Genomic DNA, 13307 nt, shown 5'->3' with positions numbered 1-13307 from the left:
TTAGAGTTGGTATCACAATACTGTCATGTAGTAACTTTTTGACTTCCGTGCTCACTTTCCTGTTTCTTATCACTGCTTTCAAGGAACCAGCAACCTTTCTTTTTTGTTGTACCCTTTCAAGCACTTCATCCTCCAAACTTCCATCCTTACTCATCACACTCCCCAAGTACTTAAACGTACTCACATTTTCCACATCCTCACCATCCAACCTCACCATACATTCACTGACTTCACCTCTCTCAAAGACCATCACTTTACTCTTCCCTACATTCACCTTCAGATTCCGTTTCTTACACACACTCCCAAACTCATCCACCAAGCCTTGCAGCTCCCCTTCGTCTCCACTCAACAACACAGTATCATCTGCAAACAACAGTACAGGGAGTTTCCAAACACTACCCTCTCTTACCAGGGCCACTCTAGCATCCACTGCCCTACCTTGTACTTCTTTTATTACCCCATCATGTACAGATTGAACAACCATGGAGACATGACACATCCCTGTTTCAACCCAACCTTCAAAGAGAAAAAATCACTCAGTTCACCATCCAGATGCACTGCATCCTTAGCAGCATCATATATATTCTTCACAGCATTCAACAACTTCCTGTCTACTCCATATAATCTTAATACTTTCCACAATCTTTGTCTATCCACCCTGTCATATGCTTTCTCCAAATCCATGAAGGCCACTTGCAACTTCTTTTCCTTCTCTAGAAACTTTTCCACTAAAGACCTAAGAATGAGTATCTGATCTCCACAACCTCTTCCCTTCCTAAAGCCTCCCTGTTCTTCTCCAACTAATTCCTCTATTATTTCCCTAACTCTGTCAATAAGTATCCTACCATACACTTTTCCTATTACACAAAGAAGACAAATGCCCCTATGAATACCACACACTTCTTTTTCCCCTTTTCCTTTGTACAAGGAAATAATTATACCTGAATTCCAATCCTCCGGGACTCTACCTTCCTCCCAGACCAATCTGCACATCTTCCACATCCATTCTACTCCTATCTCTCCCCCATGCTTCAGCATTTCACCACACACTCCATCAATTCCTGGGGCTTTCTCCAATTTGACTTTCTTCACTGCTTCCACAACTTCTATCCTACTGATTTCTTCCTGTCTTCTCACCTCCCTCCTCCTCCCAGCCAATCCCCAGCCACTTATATTCGTGCATTACTTTCATCCTCTATGTTCAGCAATTCTTTAAAGTGTTTTCTCTATCTGCTCACTTTTTCTCTCTTCTCCACTAGTAATCTACCATTTTTATCTTTCACTCCCCTGCTAACTTCACTGCCACCCTGTCTTACTCTCTTCACCTCTTTCCAGAACATTTTCTTACAGTCCCTCCACTTCACACTCAAATTCCTTCCAAATTCCTCATCCACTCTCTTCTTACTCTCTCTTACGACTCTTTTCACCTCTCTTCCTTTCTGCATATAACTCCCTCTTCCGCCTCTCAACTTCTTCCACGCCCCTATTTCTCATCCATTCATTGTATGCTTTCTTCTTCTTTTGTGCCACAGCCTGTCTCGCCTCCTCATTCCACCATGCTGTTCCTTGCACCCCCCTCCGTCTTCTCTTCACCCCACACACCACAACACATGCTGCACGTATTTCTTCTGTGAATATGTTGCACACACCTTCCATGTCCCCCATCTGCTCCAATTCATATTTGCCCAATCGTTCCTCCACTTCTCTCTTATATTCTGCCTTTTTCTCATCCTCTTTTAACCTTTCCACTCTACTTGCAACTACTCCTTCCTCCCATCCTTCTCTTCTTCTATTTCTCCATCTTACTTGGATCTTGATTCTGGCCACCACCAAGTAGTGGTCAGAAAGTCCACTCTCTCTCTCTCTCTCTAAATATATATATATATATATATATATATATACATACAGGATGGATGTGGATGAGAAGATTAGGAGAAATATACTGAGGTGGTTTGGAGATGTGGAGAGAATGGAGAATGAAAGACTAAGAGGGTGTATTTAGGTGTGGTGGAGGGAGGGGAAGACCAAGGATGAGGTGGAAGGATGGAGTTGAGAGGTACATGAGGGAGGGGGGAGTGAGTTTGGGGTAGAGTAGTCCAATGTTGGGTGACAGAGCATCTTGGAGTGGTTTTGTCTGCGGCTACCCTTTGTGGGATTAGGGCGTCTTGGCTATAGATAGATAGGTAGGTAGGTGGGGGGTGCCCATCATTCACTCAGTGCCGGGATTCCTTATGGTCTTTACACTGAGTGACAAGCCAAATGGTTTCCTGTACCCAGGAAACCATTTACCACGCTGGGTGGTAATCACATAACTGGGGTTTTTGTCCGGATGGGCAGATTCATACGGCCATGTGGAATGTGAGAGGTGTGAATGTGGAGAGCAAGATGGTGGGAGTGGTGAATGTGTTCAAGAGTGTCAGATATACTGTGATGCCATTGTGTGAAACCAAGATGAAAGGGCATGAAGTGGAGGAGAGGGAGGGTGTGAAATGTGTAAGCTCGTGCATGAATGGGGAAGGAAGATGGATGGAAGGAGTTGCCTTGTTGATGAATGAGAGATTAGAAATGTGTCACCTTGAGATGTTTTGTATGTCAAGTTCAGGTTTGAGAAAGTGAAAGTGGCAGTCATTGTAGCGCATACACCATGTGATGACAGGAGTGAGAGAAAGACATGTTTTGGGATGAGCTGGGTGAAGCAATGGGAGAAATGCCCAGGAGCTATAAAGTGATCGTAATAGATGAAGAGTAGGCACTGCTCTTGAGGATGACATAATGGATTGCAATGGAGGACCAGGAGAAAATGATAATGGGAAGCAACTGAAGGACATGTGTTGGGAAAGGAGGTTGTGCATTTGTTACTCGTATTTCAAACACAGAGATGCACATAAATATACATGGTATAGAGGGAACGGAGATTGTGTTGAAAGGAGCCTCATTGATTATGTGCACGTAGAGAAGTTGATGCTGGGAATGGTTGCTGATACAAGGGTCGTGATAGGATGATATGGAGGTCTGTCAGATCATATGATTGTGGTATGCAAGATCAAGGTGAGAGGAGTGGAATGGACCAGGAGAGAGAGGAGCAGTCATTTGAGATGCTGAGGATCAAAGAAGTTGCAGATGAATACAGGCCAAAGTAGAGGAGGAGTTGGAATCAGTGAACTGGAATGAAATTGATCTGGACAGCCAGTGCAATGCATATAGTGATTGCTTAGTTACGAATGCTAAGGCAGTGTGTGGTGTGGCAAGAGTAACAACAAAGAAGAAAGGTATGGCATGATGGGATGAAGAGATTAAGAGAGCAGTGGAGAAAAGAGGAAGAAGTGGCTTGAGTGCGTACAGAATAGGGTTTCGGTTGAAATAAGAACTGAATATATTGAGAGGAAGAAGCACGTAAAGAGACTAGTGAAGAGGAAAAAGGAAAATGATGATCTAGGAAGAAAAATGAATGCAAATTACTCAGAAAATAGGAAGTTGTTCTGGAAAGAGGTGCAGAAATGTTGACGTGACAGCAAAAAGACATGTGAAAGTGTGAAGGATGTAATTGATAGATTAACCCATGGGGGTGAAGTAAGGACCAGATGGAAAGAATATTTTGAAAGCCTGATGAACAGGAATAAAGAGAGCAGAGTGGCTGTAAACATGACTGGTTTTGGGGGTGTGCAGAGAAGGAATGCAGTGCCAGGAAACATGACACTCAGACAGGTGAAGAACGCTGTGAAGCAGCTGAAGACTGGGAAAGCAGTTGGGGTTGATGAAGTGTATGCAGAGATGATTAAATGTAATGGAGAGAGCAGAATGAAGGGCTTATTGGAGAAATGTAAGAAGGGCATGGATGAGTGAAAATGTGGCTGCAGAGTGTAAAAAAGGCTGTGATTGTATCTCTGTCCAGATATAAAGGTGAGTGAAGTGAGTGCAAGAATTATCATGGCATAAGTTTATTGAGTGTGGTAGGGAAGGTATGTGGAAGAATTATTATAGCGAAAATAAGAGAGATATCAGAAATCCTAGTGAGTGATGAACAGGGTGGCTTTAGGAGTGGCAGAGGATGTGTGGATCAAATGTATGCAGTAAGACAGACAGTGAAGGCTTATGTGAAGGACTATAAGGTGTTTATGGCATTCATGGATCTGGAAAAAGCATACGACAAAGTAAACAGAGAAGGATTGTGGAAGGTTTTGCACATGTACAGTGTAAATGGTAAGCTGCTAGGTGCTTTTAAGGGTTTTTATGATGATAGTGAAGCATGTGTAAGGGTAAATGGGCATCTAAGTTAATGGTTCACGATTGGTGTGGGCATATTACAAGGTTGTGTGATGTCCCCATGGTTGTTCACTATATATATATATATGGTAGAAGTGATGCGAGAAGTAAAAACACGAGTGATGGAGGGAGGGATGGCGCTGGTAATGAATGGTGATGGATAGAATATTTCAAATATGTTGTATGTTAGTGATGCAGTACTACTTACAAATACTGGACAAGAGCTTGGCAGACTAGTGCAGAGTTTTGCTGATGTCTGTGAGTGTCATACCTTGAGAGTAAGTGCAGAAAAGAATAAAGTGATGGTTATTGAGAGAGAAGGTGACTCCCAGTGTGATGTGTACAGTGAATGGAGAGACACTGGAATTGGTGAGAGTTCAAATACCTGGGTACAGTGATAGAAAAGAGAGGATAATGTGCAAAAGAAGTGGAAAGTAGGGTGACACAAGGAGGGAAAGTAGCTGGTGCTATGAGGGCCTTGATAAGAAACAGGCTTGAGTGTTGCAGCTGCACATGGCTTACATGAAGGAGTGTTAGTGCCAACTTTAATGTATGGTTGTTAGACTATGGTGTGGCATGAAAAGAGTGAGAGCAGTGGAGATGGGACTGCTGAGGAATGTATGTGGATTGCAGAGTGAATTGGATACAAAATAATGTGATTCGTGAGAGATGTGGAGTGATGAAGTCTGTGGATATCATAATCAAAGAGAGTGTACTGAGATGGTATGGTCATGTAGAGAGAATAGATAACAATAGAGTGATGAAAAAGGTATATCTGAGCGAATTTGAAGGAAGGTGGAGGTGAGGTAGGCCAAGGGGAAGGTGGAGCGATATGATGGATGAGTGTGTAAGGAAGAGAGGTATGGAAGTTGGTGAAGCTAGGGTACTGACAAGAGATCGAGCTGGCTGGCTGAATAATTGTGAGAAGAAGTGCGTGATCAGGGATTTGGCACCCCTTTTTAACGTGACAGCATCTGGATTGACTTTATTGGATACATTTATGTGAAGCTACAGAATGTGGTGAATGCTTTTGGCATATCAGATTGAGCCAGGATTCTGGGGGCTTGAATGATGAGTGAAAGGAAATGTGGCCCATTGGATTGGTCAAACTTAGGCTGTCTGGACGTTGCTGCTCCTCACCCTGCCCTAGGGTGGGAAGGGAGGTCCGGATGATGATGATGATGAGGTAAGGGAGATATCAGAAGTCCTAGTGAGTGATGAACAGGGTGGCTTTAGGAGTGGCAGAGGATATGTGGATCAAATCTTTGCAGTAAGACAGGTAGTGGAGAAGGCTTGTGAGAAGGATTATAAGGTGTTTATGGCATTTATGGATCTGGAAAAAGCATACAACAGAGTAGACAGAGAAGGATTGTGGAAGATTTTGCGCATGTACAGTGCAGGTGGTGAGCTGCTAGGTGCCGTCAACAGAGTTTGTGATGGTAGTGAGGTATGTGTAAGGGTAAATGGGCATTTAAGGGAATGTTTCACGATTAATGTGGAAATACGACAGGGTCGTGTCATATCCCCGTGGTTGTTCAGCGTACATATGGATGGGGTGGTAAGTGAAGTGAAAACATGAGTAATTGAGAGAGGGATGGCGTTGGTAATGAATGGCGTTGTTATATCTCAAATTTGTTGTATTCTGATATGCGGTACTACTTGCAAACACCGAACAGGAAACTTGGTAGTCTAGTGCAGAGTTTTGCTGATGTCTGTGAACGTTGTGCCTTGAGAGTAAATGTAGAAAAGAGTAAAGTGATAGTAATCAAGAGAGAAGGTGACTCCCAGTGTGATATTAATGAATGGAGAGACTGGAATTGGTGAGAGTTCAAATACCAGGGTACAGTGGTTGAAACGAGAGGAAAATGTGCAAAAGAAGTGGAAAGTAGAGTGACACAAGGAAGGAAAGTGGCTGGTGCTATGAAGGCCTTGATAAGAAACAGAGACTTGAGTGTTACAGGTGCTTGAGGCTTACATGAAAGAGTGTTAGTGCCAACTTCATTATATGGATGTGAGACTATGGTGTGGCATGAAAAATTGAAAATGAAAAGTCAGTAGTGACAGCAATGGAAATGGGACTGCTGAGGAATGTATGAGGAGTACAGAGAGTGGACAGGATACAAAATAATGTGGTTTGTGAAAGATGCGGAGTGAGGAAGCTTGCGGACACCGGAATCGAGGAGAGTGTACCGAGACTGTATGGTCATGTGGAGAGATTGGATAACAATAGAGTGGTGAAAAAGGTATGTCTGAGTGAAATTGAAGGAGGGAGGAGGCGAGGTAGGTCAAGGAGAAGGTGGAAGGATATGGTGGATAAGCGTATGAGGAAGATAGGTATGGAAGTCAGTGAGGCAAGGGAACTGACAACAGTTCAAGCTGGCTGGATGAATGTGTTGAGAAGTGCATGAATAGGGTTTTGGTATCCCTTTTAATGTGACAGCATGTGGATTAACTCTATCGGATACGTTTATGTGAAGCTACAGAACACGGTGAATGTTTTTGCTGTATCAGATCGAGCCAGGATTCCGGGGTCTTGAATGATGAGTGAATGGAAGTGTGGCCCATTGGATTGGGCAGACTTGGGCTGTGGACGTTGCTACTCCTCACCCTGCTATAGGGTGGGAAAGAAGGTCCGGATGATGATGACCATTGAATAATATAGTTTTAACTGCTTACACGAAGTTATTTTTTATTTTATTTTATTTTTTATTTATTTTATATTTTTGCTGTAAACTTTGAAGTGCAGGTATTTCACATAGAATGATTGAGTTTTCATGTCAGTATCTAATTGCCTGACAGATTTCCTGACGGACGATATAGTGTAAATCCTCGAGGCCTTGGCACGACCCCTACCGGTGGTACTGGCAGTGGACCTAATGGTACCCTAGGATTCCTGGAGTTCACTGTCACACTGAAGAGGCAGGATACTGGGTTTGGGTTCAGAATTGTGGGTGGCACAGAAGAGGGATCTCAGGTAAGCCACTAGAAAAAATTGAAGGGATATCTTGTTGAATACAGTCATCCCTTAATGTCCACTGGGGTTAGGTAACAGACACACCTGCAAATGTTAAAAATCCGCGGATATCTGTTGCCCCCCCTTAAAAACACCTCTGGACCCCCATTTCCTTATATAACTAGAGAAAAACCTTATGTGCATGTTTACAACCACTTTATTTAATACAAGAACACTAAACGACTACTTTACTTAATACAAGAACACTAAAAGTTAAAAATAATGAATAGTGTACTCCTGCACGGCCTCTTCTAACTACAGTGCTCATCCCAGCTCCCTCCAAAAGGATGAGTGTTACAGTATATTTCATTCATTGGATAATGCCATTACTGTACTAAAACAGCCACGAACTGTGCCTCAGGTAATGTTACAGTGTCAGCAGAGTTCAGCGAGATATTTTTTTTTACTGTAGCCATCCACGGATATTCAAAACCATGTATGTTAAAACCGCGGATGTTAAGAGATGACTGTAATAGTTACAAGGTAGTCATCTACCAATATTTTTTCCTTCATAGTATATGCATCCTGTAATCAAGGTTGTGTTGTGGAAAAATACCTCCATAAACATTTATTCCGACTGTTTCATAGTCTCACTGCATCTTGGTCCATCTGCTCGGCACTCTCTCTCCACTTCTTTAACAGTCTTCTTGCTTTGACTCAACTGCTGTATGTCTGTATCCATTATTTGTAAGAACTTTATTGGAAATGAGTGCCTATGGGTGACTTTACACTCCCTCTTCTGTCTTTCTTTCCTTCATTCTTTCCACTTCCTTCAGCCTGTGGGTGACTCTATACGGAGTGACAAGTCAAATGGTTTCCTGTGCACCAGGAAACCATTTACTACGCTGGGTGGTAATCATATAACCAAATTTTGGCACCTGGTGGTTTAGTGGGTAATTAATGCGCTCCAGTCGGATTAAGCCGGTGAAGGTTTATATCCAAGGGGTGGTTGGGGTTGATTGCTCATGTAATGCCACTCAGGGATGAGTGAGGCTGGTCACTCTCATCTTAAAGGTCGGGACCGACTGCCTAGCCCCGAGCTCCTACGCTCCTCATGGGGCACTGTAGGATTGGATGATGGATGGATGGATGGTATCTTCTTTGCTCCAGTGATCTCTTAACACTTGAACAGCAGCATTACTTTCTCCCAACTTTCCTTTGGTTTGTAAAAAGCACTAGGCCTTCAACTTCACCTTTATCCAGTCTTATTTAGATATGAAAAAAAAACATGTTCTAATATGAGAATGCCCATTTACAAGTTGAGTATCACGTTCACCTGTCATTGAAACCACATTCCATAATTTGTCCCCCAAGATCTTAAATGTCGAGACCAACTGCCTAGCCCCGGGCTTCTATGCTCCTCATGGGGAAATGTAGGATTGGATGATGGATGAATGGATGGACAAAGCACTGCCAGTTTTTCATTTTCACCACACATTTGATGCAATCATGAGAGAAAAGAGCATTTTTAAAAGATTGGCTTTGCTAGTTTTGATTGATAACCATAGTTTAGCCAGGGCAAATGCTAGGAGACTCAAATTTCACAGGACATTAACAGTAGGAGTAGACCGTAGCACCAGTTGAGCAGGGCAGTACTCCCAAGGTGGATGGAAAGCTGATGACAGGGAGAGCTGGAGCTCCTGTTTCATCAGCCCTCAGGACTAGGTCTTGACCATCCCCCTTTGCTGAACTTTTTCAGTGTCTCTGTAACACAGAGAGTAGGGCAGCATGCTCTCCAATACAAGTTTCTCTAACTATCAACACCAAACCACATGCATAGTACACGCTACACTTCCTTTTCCAAAATTAAAAAAAAAAAAATCATGGCAACACGTGGCCTCGGAGTCCCGGGGGGTGGGGGGACCATAAATGCCCCCACCTTCCGCCCCTCTCCTGGTGATGACTCGAGCTGCCTGGAACCACTGTCTGATTCTCTTCTTCTTCATTTCAGCAACATTCGTGACCTTTCCACTAACTTTCACTCTGTTGAGCACCACCTCTCCTTCTCTAAACCTCACCATCTTATTCTAACTGAGGCTCAGCTGTCTGAGGCAACTGACAGCAGACCCTTTTCTGTATCCTCCTACTTTCTCTATACTCATTTCAAAGGCAAAGGTGGCTGTTGTGTATATATACGCATCGACTTGTCTTGCCCTTGCGTTCCTGAACTCGATTCTTCTGAATTCTCTACACTCTGGTTTCGGCTTTCCTGTCATTCTCTGACTAAATATATCTGCGTTGTTTACTTATCTCCTAATTCTACTGACTATCAAAAATTCTTTGACTATCTTACTTCTACGAAGGAACACATTCTATCCATTTCTCCTTTCTCTGAAATCTCCATTCTAGGAGATTTCAGTGTTTACCACCACCTTTGGCTCTCCTCTCCTTTCATTGATCCACCTGGTGAACAAGCCTACACCTTTTCTATCCTTAATGATCTAGAGCAGCTTGTACAGCACCTTACCTGTATCCCTGACCGCCTTGGAGAGAGCTCCAACATTTTTGACCTTTTCCTTACAACTAATCCTTCTGCATACACTGTTAATCTTTACTATCCATTGGGCTCCTCTGATCACAACCTTATCACCTTAACCTGTCCTATCGCTCCGGTATGGCCTGTGGACCCTCCAAAGAAACGTCGTCTGTGGCACTTTGGAGCTGCGGATTGGGAGGCTCTCGGGCAGTACATCTTTGATTTTCCCCAGAATGATTATTGCTTCCATGGCCTGGAGGCATCTGAGTGTGCCTTGCGCATTACAGAGGTTATTTTCTCGAGCATGAAAGCATACATTCCTTTCTCATTTCCTTTGACTAATGCAAGGAAGCCTTGGTTTAATCACGCTTGTTCTAATGCTGTCTGCAACAAGGAGAGGGCCTGTAAAAGGTACCGGAGCCAACCCATCCCTGAAGCACATCTTTTATACGTTTCTGCCCGGAATCGTGCTAAGTCTGTTCTTCGCTCTGCTGAAATAATTTCATCCGTACTAAATGCTCTCAACTCTCCAACTCGAATTCTTCCTGCTCCTTCTGGCACCTTGCCAAAAACCTTTCTAACAACTTTACCTCATCATCCGTCCCTCCTCTTTTCTACTGTGATGGCTCTGTAGCTGTTTCTTCTACTGATAAAGCAGACCTCTTTGCTCAGACTTTCTCCTCCAATTCCACCTTAGATGATTCCAGTGCTGTTCCTCCATCACTTCCCCCCACTGACTTCCTCATGGCTGACAAAATGTCTTCAGCTGATGTATTTTCTGCCATCAGAGGGCTCAGTACTAATAAGGCATATGGGCCAGATGGAGTCCCTCCTGTTGTTCTCAAGAACTGTGCTTCTGTGCTTACACCCTGCCTAGGCAAACTCTTGCCTTTGTCTATCAGCTTGTACCTTTCCTTCTTGCTGGAAGCTTGCTCTCATTCAGACAGTTCCAAAGAAGGGTGACCATTCCTAACCCTCTAACTATTGCCCAATTGCTTTAACATCCTGTATCTCAAAAGTTTTCAAGTCAGTTCTTAATATAAAAATTTTAAAGCATCTATCACAACCGTATTTCTGATCGTCAGTATGGGTTCCGTCAGGGATGCTCCACAGGTGATCTTCTCACCTACCTTTCAGACACCTGGTCATCCTCTTTTCTGGACTTTGACGAAAGCTTTGCCATTGCATTTGACATCTCTAAGGCTTTTGATCAAGTCTGGCATAAATCTTTAATTTCCAAACTGCCCTCTTATGGTTTCTATCCTTTTATCTGTGCCTTTATCTCTAGCTTTCTTTCTGGTCATTCTATAGCGGGTGTTGTAGACGGCCATCGTTCTTCTCCTCGATCTATCAACAGTGGTGTTCCTCAGGGCTCTGTCCTATCACCAACTCTCTCCCTTTTATTCATCAATGACCTTCTAAGCTGTACATCTAACCCTATCCACTCATACGCTGATGACTCCACCCTTCACCTTTCCATTCGGTTCCCGCAACGTCCATCTCGGCATTTACTTCAACAAATAAGGGATGAGGCTATGGCACACCTAATGTCTGACTTGATTCATATCTCTGACTGGGGTAAAAATAATTTGGTTGTTTTTAATGCATCAAAGACTCAGTTTTTACATCTATCAACCCGACAAAATCTTCCCCATGTATACTCACTAACTTTTAATAATATTCAGCTTAATCCTGCATCATGCTTGAACATGCTTGGGGTTTCATTTACTCGGGACTTATCTTGGAAAGATCATATTACATCTCTTGTAAAATCTGCTTCCAAGAGAATAGGTGTACTAAGCTGACTCCATTCCTTCTTTACCTCTGCACAATTGTTGACTCTATACATGGGTGGTAGTAGTATTAGTAGTAGTAGTAGTAGTAGTAGTTGTTGTTCCTTAGGCAGTCTGGCCATACAGCCCCGAGTCCCTTAGGAAGGCCATGGCCGAGACCGGGCTTTCCCACAGAGCTCTCAAAGAGTGTATGTTGTGTTGTTGGTGTAGGTGATTGTGTGCAATGCAGTCTTCCATAATGTGCTTAATAGTATGAGGTGCTGTGTTGCATCCTGGACAGGCATCAGCGACGGAGTCATCCAGCCTCTTCTGGTAGCTTAAGAGGGCTGGATGGTGCCCACATCTCAGCCTGGCCAGGTGGACCCTGTCCTCACAAGGGAGATAGGATTCAGAAGGGTGGATGTCAGGAGGCTGTGCATGCAGCTGTGTGTTGTCTTTAAGTGACTGAATGGAGCGGCGAGTGATCTGAGTGGGATATGCTTCTGGAAGCTGGTCTGAGGTGGGCGAGGGGGGAGAGATGACAGTATTTGTGTATGGTATCGTGTGCTGGGTGTTGTTTTGATGTTCCTTGGTGTGGGTGAATGTGCTCCCATGTACTGTAGTGGATGTTGTGGGTTTGTGGAGGCTGCAGCAAGAAACTGGGTGCCTTTCATGTCTAGGTGATCCTTGACTTTGAGGACTTTGGTTTCTTGATGTAGGTGGTCTGTGGGTGTAGTAGCTGTGTAGCCTGTGATTATTTTTAGGGCCTTGTTCTGTATGGTCTGTAGAGTGTTGTAGTGTGTTTTGGTCAGGTTAGAAGCCCAGGCAGGGCTTGCATAATTCATCACTGAACATATGTATTGTTTGTATACTGTGGTGGTGGTTTCTTTGTTGTGGCCGAATGTTGTATGGGCAAGTGACCTCAAAGCATTGAGTCTTGGTGTTATTTTATTTATAATGTTTGCGATGTGTTGTTTAAATGACATTATGTATTGTATGTTACACCAAGGATTTTGTGTGTGTGTGTGTGTGTGTGTGGTAGGGGAGTGTTGTTTATGGTGAGGTGTGGGATGTGACTGTGTTCTGCTGTCCAGTTTGTGAGAAGAGTCACTGTAGATTTGGCTGGGGCTATTTTGAGCCTGTTTGTGGTGAACCATTCATGTAGTGTGTTGAGGTAAGGTTGAATGATGTGTGCAGCTGTGTTTGCATTTTGGTGTGTACATGTAAGTGTTATATCATCTGCATAGGAAGCTATGTGTATCTGTGGTGTGTGGGGTGTGGGTACGTCGTGCATGTATAGATTAAAGAGTGTAGGGGACAAAACAGATCCTTGGGGAACGCCGTTTGTGAAGTTTCTGATGTTAGGAGACTGACTGGCAAATGTTATGTGTGCACATCTGCCTGCTAAGTAGTTTGCCAGCCATCTTTTTGTATTATTGTGCATGTTTGTGTTGAGTATTTTGTTTGTGAAGTTGTGGCAGGGGATGGCATCAAAAGCTTTGCTAATGTCTAGTGTGATTAGGAGTGTTCTGTGTGGTGGCCTAGCTGAATTTATGCCATCGAAAACTCTCTGTGTAAGGTCTGTAAGAAGGGTGTTTGTGGAGTGTAGTGGCCTAAAGCCATGTTGTGACTGGGCTAGGGGAATGTGAGGTGTGACTAGTTGTAGTATTAGTCATTCAGTGACCTTAGAGGGGGTGCAGAGGAGTGTGATGGGGCGATGTGAGGAGGGTAACGTGGGGTCTTTGCTGGGTTTAGGGATAGTGATGATATTGCCCTGCTTCCA

The 13307-nt window shown here is 43.6% G+C and overlaps 1 protein-coding gene across 6 annotated transcripts in view; it reads left to right on the top strand.

Moving 5' to 3' along the window:
• Positions 1–13307, top strand: part of LOC145401012 (membrane-associated guanylate kinase, WW and PDZ domain-containing protein 1-like) — a 554078-nt gene that overhangs the window by 441404 nt on the left and 99367 nt on the right. For all 6 annotated transcript variants that reach the window (XM_080273379.1, XM_080273377.1, XM_080273382.1 and 3 more), the window contains one exon: positions 7063–7237. In XM_080273379.1, the coding sequence (XP_080129505.1) occupies positions 7063–7237 (175 nt within the window). The remainder of the gene's footprint in view (positions 1–7062; positions 7238–13307) is intronic.

This window comes from Coenobita brevimanus, chromosome 54 (genome assembly GCF_032717465.1).
Source record: "Coenobita brevimanus isolate Jiangsu-jjx chromosome 54, ASM3271746v2, whole genome shotgun sequence".
In the NCBI taxonomy this organism is placed as follows: Eukaryota; Metazoa; Arthropoda; class Malacostraca; order Decapoda; family Coenobitidae; genus Coenobita; species Coenobita brevimanus.
Note: the sequence above shows the minus strand (reverse complement) of the source record. Positions and strands in the feature narration are given on the sequence as shown.